General features: G+C 44.5%; 2 protein-coding genes and 1 pseudogene across 4 annotated transcripts; 1 reads left to right on the top strand and 2 right to left on the bottom strand.

The window, feature by feature from the left end:
* Positions 1-8,558: 8,558 nt before the first annotated feature.
* LOC100284802 (NADH ubiquinone oxidoreductase 13kD pseudogene) lies at positions 8,559-10,874 on the top strand (annotated as a pseudogene). 2 transcript variants are annotated; one of them, NR_174146.1, is made up of 3 exons: positions 8,559-8,735; positions 10,516-10,600; positions 10,715-10,847. The product of NR_174146.1 is annotated as an NADH ubiquinone oxidoreductase 13kD pseudogene, transcript variant 1 (transcript). The 2 variants fall into 2 exon arrangements; NR_174147.1 differs by having other exon boundaries at positions 8,570-8,735; positions 9,777-10,874.
* Positions 10,875-13,759: 2,885 nt separating this feature from the next.
* LOC103641255 (choline-phosphate cytidylyltransferase 2) lies at positions 13,760-15,952 on the bottom strand. The gene is made up of 8 exons (XM_008664619.3): positions 15,600-15,952; positions 15,101-15,214; positions 14,893-14,988; positions 14,757-14,799; positions 14,502-14,657; positions 14,325-14,393; positions 14,130-14,240; positions 13,760-14,040 (listed from the first exon to the last, which is right to left on the bottom strand). Exons 1-8 carry the CDS (start codon positions 15,842-15,844, stop codon positions 13,951-13,953), a joined length of 924 nt encoding a protein of 307 aa, XP_008662841.1. The 5' UTR covers positions 15,845-15,952; the 3' UTR covers positions 13,760-13,950.
* A 1,515-nt stretch (positions 15,953-17,467) lies between these two features.
* LOC103641254 (dnaJ homolog subfamily B member 4) lies at positions 17,468-20,129 on the bottom strand. Its single transcript, XM_008664618.4, has 3 exons — positions 19,234-20,129; positions 18,361-18,785; positions 17,468-18,257 (listed from the first exon to the last, which is right to left on the bottom strand). Exons 1-3 carry the CDS (start codon positions 19,399-19,401, stop codon positions 17,804-17,806), a joined length of 1,047 nt encoding a protein of 348 aa, XP_008662840.1. The 5' UTR covers positions 19,402-20,129; the 3' UTR covers positions 17,468-17,803.
* Between the last annotated feature and the right edge of the window lie 633 nt (positions 20,130-20,762).

Raw genomic sequence — 20,762 nt, 5'->3', positions numbered from 1 at the left:
ACTCCTATAACCATTTCTAGATTGTCTCCTATCATAGTACATAAAGGCATGGTTCTTTTGCACACTACTAGCCATAGGGGCCTTCCCTTTCTCCTTGGCGGAGATGGGAGCCTTATGGCTTGTCAAGTTCTTGGCTTCCCTCTTGTAGCCAAGTCCATCCTTAATTGAGGGATGTCTACCAATCGTGTAGGCATCCCTTGCAAATTTTAGCTTGTCAAATTCATTCTTTCTAGTTTTAAGTTGGGCATTAATACTAGCTAATTCCTCATTTAATTTGGAAATTGAAACTAAATGATTACTACAAGCATCAATGTCAAAATCTTTACACCTATTACAAGTTTCAACAATTTCTACACACGAATTAGATTTATTAGCTACTTCTAGTTTAGCATGTAAATCATCATTAAAACTTTTTAACGTAGCAATAGTTTCATGACAAGAAGATAATTCACTAGAGAGCATTTCATTCCTCTTAATTTCTAGAGCAAGAGATTTCTGTGCTTCTACAAATTTATCATGTTCTTCATACAACAAATCCTCTTGTTTTTCTAAAAGCATATTCTTGTCATTCAAGGCATCAATTAATTCATTAATTTTGTCTACCTTGGTTCTATCTAATCCCTTGAATAAGCATGAGTAATCTATCTCATCATCATCACTAGACTCATCCTCACTTGAAGAAGCATAAGTACTAGTATGAGTGCTTACTTTCTTCTCTCTTGCCATGAGGCAAGTGTGACGCTCGTTGGGGAAGAGGGATGACTTGTTGAAGGCGGTGGCGACGAGTCCTTCATTGTCAGAGTCGGAGGAGGAACAATCCGAATCCCACTCCTTTCCGATATGTGCCTCGCCCTTGGCCTTCTTGTAATGCTTCTTCTTCTCCCTCTTGTTCCCTTGGTCCTGATCACTATCATTGTCGGGACAGTTAGCGATAAAATGACCAAGCTTACCGCATTTGAAGCAAGAGCGCTTCCCCTTGGCTTTGGTCTTGCTTGGCTGCCCCTTGCGACCTTTAAGCGCCGTCTTGAAGCGCTTAATGATGAGGGCCATCTCCTCATCATTGAGCCCGGTCGCCTCAACTTGCGCCACCTTGCTTGGTAGCGCCTCCTTGCTCCTTGTTGCCTTGAGAGCAATGGGTTGAGGCTCATGAATAGGACCGTTCAATGCGTCGTCCACGTATCTTGCCTCCTTGATCATCATTCGTCCGCTTACGAACTTCCCAAGAACTTCTTCGGGCGACATCTTGGTGTACCTGGGATTTTCACGTATATTGTTCACCAAATGAGGATCAAGAACGGTAAATGACCTTAGCATTAGGCGGACGACGTCGTGGTCCGTCCATCGCGTGCTCCCGTAGCTCCTTATTTTGTTGATAAGGGTCTTGAGCCGGTTGTATGTTTGGGTTGGCTCCTCGCCCCTTATCATCGCGAACCGTCCAAGCTCGCCCTCCACCAACTCCATTTTGGTGAGCAAGGTGACGTCGTTCCCCTCATGAGAGATCTTGAGGGTGTCCCAGATCTGCTTGGCATTGTCCAAGCCGCTCACCTTGTGATACTCGTCCCTGCACAAAGAGACTAGCAACACAGTAGTAGCTTGTGCATTTTTATGAATCTGTTCATTAATAAACACAGGGCTATCCGAGCTATCAAATTTCATTCCACTTTCCACAATCTCCCAAATGCTTGGATAGAGAGAAAACAGGTGAGTACACATTTTGTGGCTCCAAAATCCGTAGTCCTCTCCATCAAAGTGAGGGGGCTTGCCAAGTGGAATGGGGAGCAATTGAGCATTTGAGCTATGCGGGATGCGCGAATAATCGAAAGAAAAGTTTGAGTTAACCGTCTTTCGTCTATCGTAGTAGTCGTTCTTTTGGGAGGAGGAAGATTCGTCGCTGTCGTAGTAGACAATTTCCTTGATGCGCCTTGTCTTCTTCTTTCTCCCGTCTTTTCTTTTGTGGCCCGAGCCTGAGTCGGTGGGCCTGTCATCATTGGGCTCGTTGACGAAGGACTCCTTCTCCTTGTCGTTGATCACCATCCCCTTGCCTTTAGGATCCATCTCTTCGGGCGCTTAGTCCCTTTCTTGAAGAGAACGGCTCCGATACCAATTGAGAGCACCTAGAGGGGGGGGGGTGAATAGGTGATCCTGTAGAACTTCAAAAACTTAAGCCACAAAACTTGGTTAATTGTTAGCACAGTAATTTGCCAAGTGGCTAGAGAAGGATCTCAACACAACACAATAACCAAGAGATATCAATCACAGAGATGGCACAGTGGTTATCCCGTGGTTCGGCCAAGACCAACGCTTGCCTACTCCACGTTGTGGCGTCCCAACGGACGAGGGTTGCAATCAACCCCTCTCAAGCGGTCCAAAGACCAACTTGAATACCACGGTGTTGCTTTGCTTTTCTTAATCCCGCTTGCGAGGAATCTCCACAGCTTGGAGCCTCTCGCCCTTACAAAAGATGTTCACAAAGAATCACGGAGCAAGGGAGGGATTAGCAACTCACACAAGACACAAAGATCACAGCGAATACGCACACACAAAACCCAGACTTGAGCTCAAGAGACTAGCACACTAGAACGGAGCTCAAATCACTAGAATGTCGAACAAGTGCGCAAGAATGAAGTGTGAGTGATCAATAATGCTCAAAGGATGCTTGGTATCCTCCTCCATGAGCCTAGGGGTCCCTTTTATAGCCCCAAGGCAGCTAGGAGCCGTTGAGCGCAAATCTGGAAGGCCATTCTTGTCTTCTGTCGTCAGGTGCACCGGACAGTCCGGTGCCCGATTTCCTTCCTTAAATAGCGAAGGCGACCGTTGGTGGCCTAAGAGCCGTTGGCGCACCGGACATGTCCGGTGCACACCGGACAGTCCGGTGCCATCTTCTAGCCGTTGGCTCGGCCACGTGTCCCGCGCAGATTGAGTGGCCGACCGTTGGCCCGGCCGACCGTTGGCTCACCGGACAGTCCGGTGCACACCGGACAGTCCGGTGCACACCGGACAGTCCAGTGAATTTTAGCCGAACGTCGCCGGTGAATTCCCGAGAGCGGCCAGTTCGCTCGAACCAGCCTGGCACACCGGACACTGTCCGGTGCACCACCAGACAGTCCGGTGTTCCCAGACTCAGCAGATTCTTGGCTGCTCGAGCCAAGACATTTCCAAATGGATTTCTCCTGTTTCCAGCACTTAGACACAATACATTAGTTCATAAAACAATGTACTAAGTCTGAGAAACATACCTTTATCCTTGATTTGTACTTTGTCCACCTTTTTACACTTAGGCACTTGTGTTGGACACTAAATCACCAAAACACTTAGAAATGGCCCAAGGGCACATTTCCCTTTCAATTTGCCAGATATATTACATAGCGGAACAGTGTTTATTCAACACATACGTGAGATGGGTCTCTCACAAGACCACTTGAACCATCGCATTCACCACACATTATTTCAATAGTGCCCATAAATATCCGAACTTCAAGCTCGTGACTTTCATTTTGCGATTATTGGTTCAGCCTCGATAGCATTTATCAATGACCCGATAAGAGAGCTTAAAGCACTCATGCCTAGGACTTTGTTTTGGATCCATTTGCAATCTAGATAGGCAAGATAGGTGTCGACATATTTGTCTCCCACATTTAATAATGATCTCAGTCATTTCCCAAAGCGAAAGATTCATTGTTCCGTATTCCCAGCACAATGATATTGCGCGCATTGCTAGGAATTGCATCATCAAGATGAACCTCTTTGTGAGGCAAATCACCATCAAGGTGAATTAATCGGAGGAGAGTTATCACAGACCACGTGAATCTGCAATCAGAACATATGCTTTGACTAAGGTTGATGGATCATATTCGCAGGCGTCCCCGAGAATAGATCAAATACCAATAAGTCAAATGTGGATATGATATTAATCTCGGGTATATCCACATCTACATCAGGTAGAAACATTCAGACCAATATGGTTACTCCTCAACGATTTCTGGCAAACTCCATATACACAGGAGTACACACCGAACGACAGGTTCAGTTTGGCTTTTGTGCGTTTAATAGAATATTGAGGCATTACATTATATGGGTATTCCTCCCCCTAATGCCGAGATGTTCTAAAAGCATACAAATAATATCCCCAACCACAATTATCCAGTTGTGGCCGATGTATGCTATTGTGGTGATTAATTTGGGAAATCTTTACGCACATTACAGATAGGGGTTTTATGCAGTGAGCTTTGGACTTAGATTAATGTAGTGGCATGAATACTACATATTTTTCCTTCAACATGAAGGGTTAATCTCAACATCCAGCGAGACACGCAACAACAAGTTGCTTCATGGTTACAATTCTGCAAACTTATTGTTATTACTACCAAATGCATAGTCAATCATTAAGATTTAGACTGATATGCACAACACTATTTTATCCATAAGGGTCCTTCAGGGGCTCATGCATACCATTCGTCGTTTGGAGCCAGTAGTTGACTTCAGATCAACAAGTAAAATGACCATCAGGGTCTAACGCTCACAAAGACATTCACTGGTTGCATTGTGCTTTTAAGCACATAGGAAAAATGTGTGTGTTTATATTGGTAGTGAAGTGCACGTCATCAGGCCAATACTGCCAAGCAAAGATTTTTATATGCAGAGATGTATAGTCCAGCTCATTTTATTATTGCTCATGGTTTACCCAATTACTCATACCGTTCTGAAATTGGGAATCGGTTAATGCAACATTTTTAGGTATAATAATTTTGAGAGAGAACTTATAACAATAGTTAATTATTTGTGGTGTTGCCAGTAAGGCAAACATTTCTCCTCATATTATATACCAAATTGTTCTATAAAGCATTATTTCGATCTCTTCGTTGTTCGGCAAAAAGAGAAGCTTTGGAATAGAACAGACAAGGCCAAGAATTTATTTTTATCTGGGAAAAATCACCATATAACTATCTTTTGATAAAGCAAATGATGATAACTGCTTGGCAAGAACGAAACAATACTGGTATCCGCCTAGGATCCGTCTTCAACAACAGATAGTACTGCTCTCATACGAAGAAATCATCAGGGGTAGAGAGGGTACAAGTACAACATGTCTCTACAAGACCTTCATATTTCTATCACAAATTATCACCACTAGTAGTCTAGTGGTCAAGACATATGACTCTTCTGGCTCCGAGGACCAAGGACATGTTAATGTCCAATTACACTTCAAGCTCTGTGGTGATGTGGGATTTCATAGTTATTTGTCTACTCTTCTCACTTCTGGTAGATCAGAGGTAGATAATGGTAAGCATGCCAGGGTGGAATTTAGTGTAGTTTGGCTACATAAACCCCATGTATGTGTCCATTCAGGACCGACCTTTACCATTTAGCTTACAGTGTATACCAAACTTGTCAAAGGACTATCTCGAGTCAATTCAGTGACTATAAGTATTTACAATTCCGAGAGATGGATGCGGCACAAGCATAGAGGTCCTAGATAGAACGAGTAAAGTGGTTCGACGGGAACACACTATGGTTTTCACACCAACATAGTGAAAATTTTCTCAGAACCACTCGGTATATTCGCAACTTCGTGTTGCTAGCGGTTAAATGTCCTTTTATCTCATAGTTTGCTTCATGACATCCAGTGACAAAGAGAGCAATGTGCTAACATCTGGTTGAGCAATGTATGACTGAGATTTCTGATCTTAAATCATTTGGTAAGATCTTTTTGCTTACTAATATAATCCCAATTTGTGATATCTTCTATGCCAAAAAGGCTTTCATGCATTATATTATATATCTTCGGGTTACTTCGGGTAAAACTTTATGCATAAGAAGAGAGGAGAGAATTAACTTATCCATGTTCTTTTATATTTCAATTTAATTTCCCAGATTATTCAAGCACTATAGAGCTTGATATAGTTGTTATGGCCACTTGACAATATAAATAAATATATGATGCCACACAACACAAGCAAATAAAATATAGAGCTAAACAAAATTGTTTACAAAGGTTGCACATAATGTGACTTAAGGGGCTCGAATAACCCACCACAATCCACGCGAGTACAAGCTCTAGCGTATCTGGTGTCAATGCGTGTGCGGCCATCAGGGCTACGACAACACAACAAGCCTTCGTAACAAGCACAATATACACAAGTGTGGCTCGGTAGTCAACATACACGATAAGTCCACGCAACAGGCGCAATTGTGGCTCAATAATTGCGACACATGGGTAGTACCTACAGGGCCTGTGAAAAATGCGTGACTCGACGATAGTGGTCCGACTCAACGGGAGCGATCCGATTAAGCGAGAGCGCGACATAGCAATCACATGACGCAGCCAAGTTCATACGACACAAATACTGCGTCGTGTTGCCAGGACGCAGCCAATGCTCAGCTAATGCCAACTCAGCCGATTAATAATGTAGCTTGATCGACGTGTCCGAGTATCCACTATACAATTTAATCGCTCGACGTGAGTCCAAAAGCTCAACGCAACACAAATATTTAGAGCGATTTAAGTATGTGCACTATAGCCTTCACATATTTTAATAATTTCTGCTTATTATCTACTATGAGAAATAAAGTCCACAAAAATGCTGGAATTAATGTATAAGCATAAGCAGGTCAAGTGTAAGAAGGCATTTTATTTCATATCAAGCATACATTTTCTACTAATTATTTACTACGGGAAATAATTAATTAAGAAAGAAACTACAATATAAAACATGTTTTTATTATATTTTTATTTGCAATGTAGAATAAATAGAATTAATAGCATATGTTTCATATTTTTTTTGTTTTTCTTAGCCGCACGTCACATCTCGCGCATGGTCAAAGAATCAAAGAAATAGGGCCTGTATTTTTTTCTCGCGGATGACCAGCTCGTGCACATGCATGGATAAGTCGGTAGCCGCATGGACTACTTTCATTTTGCATGGCTGGATGAGTCAACACAAATATCTTCTCGGGGAGAACAACATGCAAGCCTTTTCTCAGTAGAACATAAGGACGCTTGCCACAATGCGGGGTGAGACCTTTTCGTGATGCATGCCATGCAAAGTGGGATCTGGTTGTACCGCGTTGGGCAAACCTGATCCTTTTCTTCTAGCCGCTAGAACCGGTCAGCACGGTGGCCGGGAGCACGAGCATGTTCATCGTCTGGGCAAGTGAATCGAGACTAATCGACTTTCGATCGCTACTCTGCTCCGTCCAGCAGTAGACTCGTGGGCTCGCCAGCAGGACAGTATGCGCGGCATGGCCAGCAGAGCCGCCAGCGGTGTGCTGCACCGCGCACATGGCGCGGACACAACTTGCTTCGTGCCGGGGCGAGCTTGTGCTGAGGCGTGACCGACGCGAGTACTCGTGACTAGGGCAGCAGGCCCTCGACGATGGCGACATGCGCCACCAATTTTCCGATGAACAGATCAAGAACAGTGAATCTATTATACTTAGAAGACATACCACTCGATTACGTGGAGGAATCGAAATCTGTCGCGTAGGACAGTTCGGCTAGGCTGGGGACCTGCTGACTTGACGGAGAGTTGATGCAGATCCAATCCCGCAGCAACATCGAGGTATAGCGTGCTGATAACGTATTGAGAACTACGTAACCACGGATTACCAGATCCGCTCCCTTCCCTCCCGTCAGCAGTAGAGGCGCAAGAAGCTGTAGAGTACCCGTCTCCCTTCCCATTAGCACGACAGAGGAAACACAATAGACACGATGTAGGGTTGGGCCTCTGGCCTCTTTCTCTTTAGGGAAATTTGGATCCATACCATTAAAAGATCACCACTTTGGATCCATACCATTACTATCTCACTTACATGTGGGTCCACATGAGTCAATGACATGTGAAGTCCATGGTATATATCTAAAGTTTGGATCTTTTAATGGTATAGATCCAATTGTTCCTTCTCTTTACTATTCCATATGAGTAGAGATGTCAATGGGTAATTCCCCATCGGGTTATAGCATCCCAGACTCATCCCCATCATGTTTGATACATCCCCATACCCATACCCATACCCATCATGGGTACAAAACTCATCCCATACCCATCCCCATTCGGGTTTCGGGTCCCCAATGGGTCCCCATCCCCAATTAAGGAATAACTAGGTACTAACATCTAGCACAAACTATCCAGATTTCATACATCACCACATCGGCAAGCACTCATCCATGAACTATTATCCATTCATCCATTCATCAGGAAATCAGTACTTGGGACCAATATAAGAAATGGAGTCTGCCGGGTTTGATGGCCGACTCGGCCTCAACTCATTCATACAAACAGGACATGTGTACGCGTATGAAATACCCATGGGTAATCGGGTTCGGATTATTGCTTCCCAAACCCATACCCGTTTACCCAATGAGTGGAGATTTTGTCCCATATCCATACTCATGGGGACAATTTTTGTCCCATACCCGTACCCTAATAGGGGAATTCCCCATGGGTTATCGGGTATCAGGTCCCCATTGACATCTCTACATATGAGGGATACGTGTTCTATATATAAAGACGCGATAGACCTCAGGCTATATTCGGTATTTGCCCACGTAACTCTTCGTTAGGTTTCTCAACAGTCGCACCCTTCCCCAGCTAGCCATGGCGACCGCGCCGCGGAGGCTGCTCCCCGCGCTCCTCAAGGCCCTAGCTCCAGCCGGCGCGCGCGGCCTCTCCACCGAGAAGGCTGTCGGCGCCGCCGCCGTCGCCGTCGTCGGCAGCCATACCGCTAAGTGGATGCAGGTATATATATGCACACACGTAAACCCCTCTGGGCCCTCTCCTCGCCGTGCCAGGTGCCCCCCCTTAGTCTCTAGATTCCGATCCTCCTTGGCCTCGCCTCGCCTCGCGAACCCAGACCGTTTCCGTGCCCTGTTTGCTCGATTCGGCGGGGAAGACCGCGCCTCTAGGGTTCCGCATGTGGTTGTACTCGGCGTGTAGCCGTGCTGGCTAAACTTTACTTCCCTTCTTTAGTTTAGGTCGTCCTCGGTGTTGTTGAGACGTTTTGGTGCGCCTGATGGGTCCTGATCATCATCGGCTAGTTCTTACAGCTTCTGGATGCATGTTTGATGTTGATGTTTCTGTCTGTTCCTTTTTGGATCTATAGCCTCCGTGTAGTTGGCTAGTATTAGCATTGTGAACGGCTATAGGATTATGTTAGTGATTTGCAGTTCTAGTAGACACAGCTTCTATAAGGCATTTTGTTTACCATGCCTTGTTCACATAGCTATGTGCCTTCAAGGACCCAGGAAGGGAATCCATAGTTTTTTTTTTCCTGCAGTACCTATAAGCTTAACATGTAGTGTGTGCACCTTTAGGTAATAAGCACGTTTTCTGAAGTTAGGAATATATTTTATATAGGTTTGCAGACTTCAGTTATGCTTGTTTCAGATTTAAGTTTTATTTAGCTGATTCCTAAAGGCGCACCTTTACGTAAAATCATTGTTTTCTGAATAAAGTAATTTATTTTATATAGGTTTGCAGACTTCAGCTATGCTTGGATTAGATTTAAGTTTTATTTAGCTAATGATTCCTATGGAAGCGACCATCTTGACACGATGTGTATAGGTTTCAGTTGATGAATGGGAGCTCACTACTGAATGTTTGAATCACAGTTTTGTTCCCCGTGTTTAACATGTCCACTCTGTTTTTGTGCTGAGATGAGTTTACATTGTTGACCACATGAAAGAATTTCTTTTTTCACTTAGGAAATACAGTTGGTTGTTACATAGCAAACACCAAACAGGTTCTCAACGTGGCCCTTATATTTTGTTTTTAATGTAGGTATTATGACGACTTCACATCAAGCACTATCTTGAATCCTGAATGTTCCTGAAATGCTTTGTTGAGGGGAGTACAGACCAATGTTTCTTGTTAGTAGAAACAAAATGACTACCGGAGATGATCTATTATTTCTGTAGTTTCCAATAAATATCCTTGAAATCTGGAATCACTTCAGGATTTGTATCTATATCTGCTGGATATCATCAGTTGGTCCTTTTGTATTGGAAAGTAAAACCAGGTTTTGAACCCTGGGATAGGCCATAGGCACACATAAGACAAGAGCATTGCCACCTTGACCACCTGAGTCCTCATTCAGTTTATCATTGTGAGACCATGATAAAGTTTTACGCTCTGTTTGGATGTTGTAGTTTTAAGGAACTGTAGCATTAGCAAACTTTAGTTTTAGAACAATGATGTGCAAAAACCATGGTTTAGAAAAAAAAGGAGGTCTACAGTGGAGTTTCTAAAACTTCAAAAAGACTAGAGTTTTAGCAATACCATGGTTTTCAAAATTACAAAGACCTTTCCATCCAAACACCATTATAGTTTTCAAACCCAAAGTATTCCATAACACAAAGGCATTTTTCTAAAACAACAAAAAATGCTTTGCATCCAAACAGGACCTTAGCTTTTTGGTTGCTATGATATTTTGCTGAAATTGCAGACCTTTTTTCGCTCTTCTCATATGGATCACTTTTCTTCTGAATTAATTTTGTTTCATTAATTTTATTTGTTTTAGGACACGAGCAAGAAGTCACCAATGGAACTGATCAACGAGGTACCTCCGATCAAGGTTGATGGCCGCATTGCCGTTTGTGAAGGGGGTAGGCACCAAAGCTGAATCACGCAAACTCTATCTTGCATATTCTCAAACCGATGATCATATAATACATTTTATGTAAAACTGACTGGCCCCTGCGCTTGCTGCACTGTTTCAGCTGCTGAAGGTGTTGGGCTTGGCCAGGGCCGGTCCTGACATTTTGGGGGCCCTAAGCGAAAGTCTATATAGAGGCCCTATACGAAAGTTTGATTCTGCTATTTTTTCAACTTTAAATGATATCTGGAAAATAAAATAAGTTGATGATTTACATTGTTTCCAAAATGATACTCCCTCCGTTTCTTTTTAGTTGTCGCTGGATAGTTCAATTTTGCACTATCCAGCGACAACTAAAACGAAACGGAGGAAGTATGACTGAAGACTGTTACAATATTTCATATTTTGTAATATAACTCTGCATTTGCTTTGAGAGCAAATATTTTATTTTTAATTTGTCAAACTAGCCTAAACCTTAAAATCACAGTAAACCAAATTTAAATACATTAGAGCAAATTTTCTGAAAACAAATTTCAGCAAACTAAACTTAGATTAAGCAACGTAGGTTATCAGGTGGCCATCCGGTAGGCTAGAATTAAGCAACGCGACAGGCACAGGTGTACAACACCTTCTGATCTTCCCGCATCAATTAATATTTAGTATTCGTCATAAGCAGAATGTTGCACGACCAAAAAGAGATGATTGCCAGAAAATCATAGAGTCGCAACAAAGAAACGAGAATAGAGATTTACCTGTAACATATATGTATTTGGACATAATTTGGACAAACGGGGGCCCTACTAATCTTGGGGGCCCTGAGCGGTCGCATACCCTGCATACCCTCAGGGCCGGCCCTGGGCTTGGCCACCCAATCGAGTATATCTGCCTTGATCTGGAGGCACCCAACGTGTGCAAATACTGTGGCCTCCGTTATGTTCAAATTCACCATCACTAAATAGGGAAGATACTGGCGTTTACCGCTGCAGAAGTTTGGAGCTGAGGAGCTTATGCATGCACACTTGTTTCACTTAGTTCTGGTACTGGACTTCGCACTATGCTTGGCGTCAAAACATTAACTTTGATGATCATCCTCTTTTCGGATGACTATTTAATAATCATGGGTTAACTGTGTGTTGATTTTTTTTACTATAGATGAATTGTGCTCCCCTATCAGAATCTATCCAAGCTGTATGTATTGAAATCCTACTCTGAAAGTCTGAATATGAAAAGTATGGAATTTCTGAGGGCAATTTAATCTCAGAAGTTCTAATTTTCTGGAGATCCATGATCCAGGCCTTTCCCTTGCTGAGCCTGTTTAATTTTCTGGGATCCATGTGCTTCAGTTCAGCACTTCCTTTGATCCATGTCCTTCAGTCACAGTTGCTTTGTTATTTTGAAGCCGGTTCACGCATTGGCGCCAATCTGCTTGCAAGTGGATTGGCGAAGATCTTCGCAATGCTGAGCATGATACTGATTGGCCGAAATACCCGAAATACCGTTAACTCACGAGACGTCTACTTTCTTTGGGAGTAGGATAATATTTGTCGAGTTCCGAAATACCGTTAACTCACGAGACATCTACTTTCTTTGGGAGTAGGATAATATTTGCCGAGTTTAGCAGCTCGAAAGCTTTGGGAGTTTAGCATGAACTGTTGATCACAGCTTGACAGCCTCCTTAATGATGCCCCCAGCAAGTCTGAAGAAGGCACCCGTGAATCCATCTAGACTAGCGCTTTATCAGACGGGCATGGAGTGTCATATCTTTGATCTCATCCTGCGTGAACGGTGCCTTGAGCACCAAAAGATCTCTTGGAACATAGCCTAGCGTGCTCTAATTTAAGGTTTGTTCGTTTCACCGTTAATCCATGTGAATTGAATGGTATTGTGTTGGTTTCAGTCTATAGCGAGTCATAATCTATCTCAATCTATTTCAATACATTTTAATTGATGTAGAATTAAAATAACCGAACAAGCTTTAAGTCATCCACCTCGGTCTGCAATCACCTTTTTTATGCCGTCATGGGTAATTGCCCCCTCTGCCCGTCCGTGTGTAAGGCAATGGATGTACAGTAATTTTGAATCTTGTGGTGGCCGGAATGTGGAAGAATTTTGGGTTTGCGTCTCTATCGCCGATGTATGTCTCTATAGACCGCTGTCTAATCCTTGATCTTTTGATGGCTACGAGTTCAGTGCTTGTGGCTTTGGGAGTCATTTGCATAAATGTTATCGTATCTTTGTATTCTCTAGCAATTTTTCTATCTTGTGTACACTCTATATTCTTGTTTTCTATCTTTAGCAAGAAAAAATCGAATAGAAGGTGGCTATATTTATATAACTAAATAAAAAAAATGTTAGAGAATAGTTTTTAATTAAAATCTCTATTCTAGAAATTAAGAACGATAGTGAGGGTCACTCGGAGTTCTTTAAGACTGTATCTGTGTGAAGTTTAAAATAAAAGATAAAATTATGTATAATTAGTTCGTTTTCCAACTATTTATAAAACAACACGTAGCTCTAAAAAAGAATATCATCCAGATCAATATTTTTTAAACAAGACATATTATTTATAAAAAATAACTTTGCTATATTCTACGTACTCCTACTTATGGGCATAAAAATTGGAGTCACAGTATTTGGCGGTACCTATAAAATTATGATTATGAACAAACGCACCACAAATTAAAGAAGAGATACATGGGCGATATTCAGTTTATTTGGCGGTGCACATAGGCTAGGCCGGCACATACTCAGAAAAGGGCCACGTCGTTCGCATCTTTAGTTCTATCAAAATAATAACAGTACCTAAGTGGCGCCAGATGCAGATGCTCAATCAAGATGTTAGCAAATGATGCAATATAGATCTCAGGAATTTTATGTGAACGAACGGAATGCAATTTAGAAGTAGCCAGTTTTTAAGAAACTGATTTGTAGAAATTAAGATGATGTCAAACATATCAATTTATGTTTCAGTTTATAAAAATTAGATTATCGGTTTCTTAAAAATAAAAAACTGGCATCTCCTATCTAAAAGATAAAAACAGTTTTTTTTTATAAAAGCTACTTCCAAAGAGGATCTAAGTCGTCTCTTTTTTTCGTGCAGCTTACAAAATGTGTATACAATAGATAGATTTGTAGTTTAATACGAAAATAAATCCTAATTCAGAGCATATTCCAACAAGAAACAACAACGAATTGCATGCATAAATACGATTGTTCTTAACATCAGTACATAATCTCCTGGTATGGTTCCTGATCTCCTACAAAAACATGCTAATCAATCTCACACTGTTACACAGACTGCGCGAGTATGACCTCCAGTCCTGCTTCCGTCTAGTTTGATTTGGATACTACAGACCATTATTACGAGTCGGAGTCCTCTCCGGAAAGGTTCGACTCTGACCTGCCTTGCCTCTTCAGACCCTCCTGAATTCGACCTTTAATGGCGGTTTCCTGTCGCGAAGGAACGAAATGGTCACAGATTATTACTAACAGAAATGACCGTCCACTAGATTCTTCCTAAAAATCTAGCTTTTGCTTACCATCATGTGGCATCCTTCCTCGAACTTCTCGAGGAACCCGACGATCCAACGGTCGGCATTCTCCATCCACTCCACGGGGTTGGTTCCAGCAATCTTGGCCGCGCTGTGGAACTGCGTGCGCAGCGCAATCGATATCAGAGTTCTACGGACCACGCGAAGGTCTCTCTCGAAATAGCTGCAAAGCGACTCGATCACCTTCTCTTGGTGCTCCTTCACCTTCTCCCTCAGCTTGCTGATCCCCATGTTGACCCTCAGCTGCTTCTCCTGATAGATCAGATCACAACAAAACGACACGGTTAGAGATGCTATTTTCGTTCACATGTTTCTGGGAGAGATTCTTGTGGTGTGTTGGACGGACGAACAGATAATCACCTTAACGTAGCTGACTCCGAGGTCTTTGCGGCTGTAGCCCCTGGTCAGGTTCCGCATGATGTACTGGTTGTAGTCCTTCAAGATCCTCATGATGATGTCCGACGTCGAGATGCCCTCGGTGCGCTTCGTCTCCTTGAACTTCCCAATGGATTTCACCTGCACAAGACACAAGTATCAGGGATAGATTCCCCTCGCCTGATCGTCAGAATTCGTAGACGCCTAGTTGACGCAGCGGGGAGGTTCAGAGGTCCTAACGAATTCGTAGACATCGTTGGCAGCTCCACTCGTGTCAGCATATCTGAAACAGTGCAGATCGTGTTAGTTTGGCTACATGCCTACATCTCCTTCGATCGTTTGCCCAAACTTGTTGCATGAACTAACACACACTCACGGGAGCGCGTCGTGAGCGACGTAGTCGATGTTGTGCTTGTCGATGAACTCCTGGTTGATCACCCATGGAGCGTCTGGTATGACCTCGTCGACCCACCTTTGGAATCCAGGCCAGGTGACCAAGACAGTATGAGAGGATCTCCATCGGTTCCGGTGGCGGTGGCGGTGGCGCGACCGAAACTAATGGGGAGGTGGGAGTGGGAGCTTACTTGCAATGCCGAAGCGATTCGTAGCGCTCGTCCTCGGTCATGACGGTCTTCCCTTTGTACATGTGGGTGATCTCATCGCTGCAGCAACCTACCAGCAAGTAGGTGTTGGGAAATCTGACGACAGAAATTTAGCACAAAAAATGTAAGTTCAGAAACTGGTACTACCAGAATATATATGAACTTCCAGCCTTCTCGTCATGTCTTATAACTAACCACATACATATACGATTCATATATATATATCGCTAAAAAGATCGTCAAGCAGAGTCTACCAATAATCTTTTCAGGACAACTCATGGCAGTTAATCACATATTCGATTTTGTTTTTCCATGTTCAGAGACTTTTGTGGAGAACTTTAAAAAAAAATAATCTGAACAACTTAACATGGTCCCTGAATAATCAATCCAGTTGCGAAGAAAGCATGAGATCTGGACTGGAACGAGGCAAAATAAGACGGGAAAAAAAGATCAGAGATCGAATGCATGACGAGGCGCTCACGACTTCTTAGCCTGCTCGAGCGCGCGCGCGTGGCCGAAGTGGAAGAGATCGTAGATGCCGTCGGCGTACACCCTGAGAGGCCGCGCCTCGGAGCTCACCGACGGCGAGGTCGGCGCCGCAGCCTCTATCGCCGGCTGCTGCTGCGGCGCCGGCGCCTGCGGCGATGACATGGGGTCGTACCAGACCGTCTGCGCCGCCGCCGTCGGCGTCGCCTCCGGGCCCGCCGCGTCCTCTGCTGCCTTCATCTGCGTCGCTCGCGCTCGATCCTGCTCCGTGGCGACGAAAAACAAAAAGGGCGGCAACGGTTTTGGTGGACGCGGGAATATAACGACCGGCGCAAGTGGAACGGCAAAAGAGAGAGAGAGAAAGAAAGAAAGAAAAAAAGTACGAATGGTAGATTGGATGAACGCTGTGGGTCCCACAGTTCGCACAATTTGAGGGAAGCCGTTGCTATTTACGGAACGGCAAATGCTCGGTGGTATTTACGGAACGGCAAATGTTTTGTGAAATTCGTTATTCGCACCGCCTATACGATGGAATTTGCTAGAAAAATCTTTGCATTTCCAAGAAGTTTGATGCCTTTTTTTTCTATTCTGGAACTATGCCCATTGCTAAAAAGTATAAAAACCAATCACATGTCCCCCTTCCTGCTATGATATAAACTTAGGCACCAGTGATAAATGTAGCTAAAAATATTATTGGAATCATGAAGAGCAACTTTACTATATTATACAAATTTTATTAACTTTAACAGTGTTTTGTTAAAGGATTTATAAAATTTATTGAAGTCAACTGGCCCGATAACCTGACTAGATTCGCCTATGTTGGGTACAATCTCGTATTCTCGTAGGCGTCACCAAATTAGAGCAGTTCCCAGAGTGTGTCCTATAAAAATACCTTATAAATTTAAAATCATCATGTTGTAGAGGATTTAGGGCAACAACAAATTGTTAAGCTCCAACAATAAACCTTGCATCAGTAACAAAGCCATGTGGCGCTTTAGGATTGGAGGAAGGCCATGGATCATGGAGCATTGGGGAAGACGTGGCTGTTGTGGAGCTAGGTCTACCGCGGCAGATAGGGCAACTAAACAAGTGTGGTATATTTGTGGCATTTGGTGCCTTATAATTTTTTGACAATTTTTTATAAAAGAAGACACTGTTGAAACTGTTTTTTCTAGATTGACCTCTATATTTTAATATGGGGTATCAATTTGATATATTGTTGGAGATGCTTTTACTAGTTTGCTCTTTTGTAGGAAAAAAATGGGAAGGCTGCCCTGTCGTCAGGACTGCCTTATGATGGACTGAAAGGGGTTTAAGAGTCTGGACATGCTGATTTGAACTGAACTCCTATAATCGTTGCTGTGAAATGTATATTTCCACATCAAACGAAAAGATGTTTTGGAAAATGTTTCAGGTTCCTGCCCTTTTTCTTGGATGAATCCTCAAAAGCATTCGGCATTTCACTAACAGGCTGTCTGGCATCAGTGTGTCCGTCATGTGTTCGACCGACTATTTCTGGAGGAATGAGTAGATGCTGTGAATAGGAGGGTGTAATCGCATGGCGGACAGGTTAGTTCCCTTCATCAAACCAAACAACCCATCGAGGTTCGGACGCAGGATCGGATAATTCCTCATGATGTTATTCCGTGAACGTAATATAATGCACCTGGGGGTCTGAGACTGCAAAGCATGTTAACCTTCAGAAAATTCATTTTTTCACATAGTACCAAGATTGTTACCCTTCATCGTTGTGCAACACTGATATCATTTTGTTTTTGTATACATCAATAAACAAAATTCATAAGAAAAAGGATACGGACAGCCCTAAACAAACATAAATGGTAAGTAACAAGTTTAAATATGTTGGTATTAATTTCTAGTGTGGCATCTCATTACGATTAGAGCTAAACAAACATGATCTAATGTTATCTGTTACTTACAAATATGTGAACCAAACGATATCTGAAACATGTAAATGAAGACACAAAGACAGCATTCTTGTATTACACCTGTGGTCTTCAATACCACCATTTTTTCCAACAAGGGAGAAGAAGATCAGAAAACACCACAAAGGAAAAAACAACTAAACATACAGTACAAGCCAGCCGAAGAAAGAGAAGAACATCTGAACTAGTCTGCAAATCTGCATTGCATGGGTAGCCAATAAGGGGCAGACAATCTTGTTTCGAACGCCTGTGCTCACTGCTGCTGAGGCTGGCCTCCAAGAACCTTCCGAATGGTGTGCCGCTGCTCCGACGACAACCTCTTAGGGAAACCGACGTCGAACTTGATCCTCAGGTTGCCTCTCCTCCCGTTCTCCTTGACGATAGGCATCCCCTCCTTGGCGACCACAAGCTCGTACCCAGGTGTCACCACGTCCGTGAGCCTAATCACCAGGTCACGCCCGTCGAGCGTCTTCAGGCTGACCGTCGTTCCTGCCAACGCGTCCACCAGATCGATCTTCCGGTGGACCAGGAGGTCGTTGCCCTCTCTCGTGTACAGGTCATGGGGTTTCTCGTCGATGACGAAGACGAGGTCGGCGGGGAGTTGGTTCGGCTGCTCGTTGCCCTTGTCCGGGAACGTGATCTTGGTCCCCTTCTTCCAGCCGGGCTTTATATCGATCGTTAGAATCTCCGATTCGGTCCCTAGTTGCCTGTTCAAAACTCAGCAGTGAGAGAGCTGAAATAAGCTAAGACTCTGTTGATCTGTGATCTTTAGTCTCAAATGTGAAAGATGGTGCAACAAAAAAGGCTCACCCATTCGGCTTCACAACGTTCCTGGAGATCTTCATCTTGCGTGCTGAGCCTGCGTACAGCTCTTCGAGCGTGCAGGGCAGTTTGGTCTCCACGGGCGGCGGCTTCCGAGCCTGACTGGAGCCGGTGCCGGCCGAATCGTTGTTGTATGGTCTGAACTTGCTCTCGTTCCCACCGAACCCACCGAAGGTGCCAGCGCCTTCTGTCTGGAACCTCATTGACTTGGCTCGCCCCATGTTCTCGAACGGCTTGTTGCTGCCAAAGAACTCGGCGAACACGTCTTCGGCGTTGCGAGGGTTGAAGCGTTGGTTGGCGGCCCCGTTCGTGGACGTGGAACCACCACCACCACCACCGCCGTCTGCGGAGGCCTTCAGGCCTTCCTCGCCGTACTGATCGTACGCCGCCCTCTTCTGCGGATCACTCAGAACCTGAAAGGAGCCAGCGAGCATTTTGTCGTAATCTGAAGGAGCAGAAAATGCAGAAATGAGCAGCCATAGAAATGACGCACATTATGATTTTACAGGCAGGATCGACCACTCGATCAGGATGACAGAATACAAGAGCTACATATTGAAAACCGACATAACGCATAGTCGACACGAATCTCCATGATATTTGCAGAATTCCAGCTCGCAAATCGCTAACGAAACAACTAGTGCTAATATCTACTGGTGAAAATGGATTTTCTCTGGTAACAAGTACATGGAAATTTATCCAAACTGTGCTTGCGATTCAGAGGAAAGACAGTAGTAACTTTTACCAGATATTCCAAAGCGTAATCACTAATCAGGCCTGCGCCGCGAAAGCAAAGCTAAGCAAGAAGGTGCTGCAGCTGCAACCAATGTAACTGCAATTTTTTCCCTGCAATTTCCATACCTCGTAGGCCTCGGAGATCTTCTTGAATTTGGCCTCGGCTTCCTTCTTGACGTCGCCAGGGTTCTTGTCGGGGTGCCACCTCATGGCCAGCCGGCGGTACGACTTCTTGAGGTCCTCCTCCGTGGCGTTCCGGTTCACCTTGAGCACATTGTAGTAGTCCGTCCCCATCTCCAACGCTCATGCCAAGAACGGCAAGAGCAGCGCCACCACCTACCAAATCCCAACGCAATAAAATCCCTTCCTCGATCCACGCGAACCGCTGCTGCCTCCTTCACGACGACCCCACTCCCCCCGCCTATCCCTAACCTGAATTTCCCAAGAAACCGTGTCAGATCAACAATGCGATCGGGACAAGAGGAAAGACCGCCTCCTTTGACCCTGCCTGTCGACCGCTCCCCACAAGGCAGAGCCTTCGGCGCGCTCTCAAACACGCCCAACGATCAGCACCACCGGCGGCAACCAATCCAGCGCGGCCGCTTCACACCAAGACGCCGCCTTTCGCCGTGCTCCTGGGCCAGGGCCAATCAAGCCTAGACACCGACCGCGGTGCGCGCGAATCCGCGGGGGCGGCAAGTTGGCATAAAGGGTGTGTGGGAATGGGTCTTCGCGGAAGGGGCCAGGACAAGGCGGCGACGAAAAATCCGGTGCCGGAGATGGCCGGGGGAAGGAGACAAGCGCGCGGGGGGGTTGATCTTGGGAGGGGAAGGACGCGGCCGGAAGGGACGTAGACGACGGGGAGAAAGGGACAGCGGAGACGCGCTATCAATTCGCCCAAATCCGGCTTCGGTTTGCAAAAATAGCTACGCGCCATCGGGGAAACGTATCGCGGGGCATCCCCACTGGGACCGACATGTGGGCCTCGTGACCCACCTGGCTCCTGGGTTTGTTTTGTGTGCGTATTTGATTTGAGCTTTCGTGGAGTACATGCGAGAGGCGTGTTTGAAGGGATTCTCTCGGTATCGGTATTGGCTAGAAAAGATTTCCCCGTGTGTTTTTTTAATTTGTTGATAAGATTTTTTTGGTATTTAATATCCATATAGTATCTCTAATAGTACATCTTATTTTATATTTTTTATCAAAAATATACGGCACACCACAAAATGACCCAAATATACTACACTTAGAGCATCTCCAAAAGAATACTAAAACCAATCCATAAATGCGTTTAGGGGTGGAATAACGAAATTTCTCAGTCCAACAGACCTCCCTTCCTTCCCCTAAATTACCTGCGTCCCGCATCCGTGGTCCGCCCTCCCACAAATATCAGTGAGCAAGGTCTTTCCCCAATCCATCCTTGCGCGCGCTTCACTAGTCCTTTCCCGCGGTATTTTTCATTCAGGTGCCGAGGAAGGAATGGAGAGTGGCGGCGCGAGAGGCATCACAAGTGTAGGAGGCGGCGGCAGAGTCGATGGCTAGAGCTTTGAAACCCAGTCGAGACAGACGGCTGCTTTGAATCTACAGCCTCAACCACACCGCAATGATCAGCCTCAACCTAGACCTGGAGGATGGAATGCAAATGCGAGGTGAAG

The sequence above is a fragment of the Zea mays genome, chromosome 10 (assembly GCF_902167145.1).
Source record: "Zea mays cultivar B73 chromosome 10, Zm-B73-REFERENCE-NAM-5.0, whole genome shotgun sequence".
NCBI lineage: Eukaryota > Viridiplantae > Streptophyta > Magnoliopsida > Poales > Poaceae > Zea > Zea mays.
Note: the sequence above shows the minus strand (reverse complement) of the source record. Positions and strands in the feature narration are given on the sequence as shown.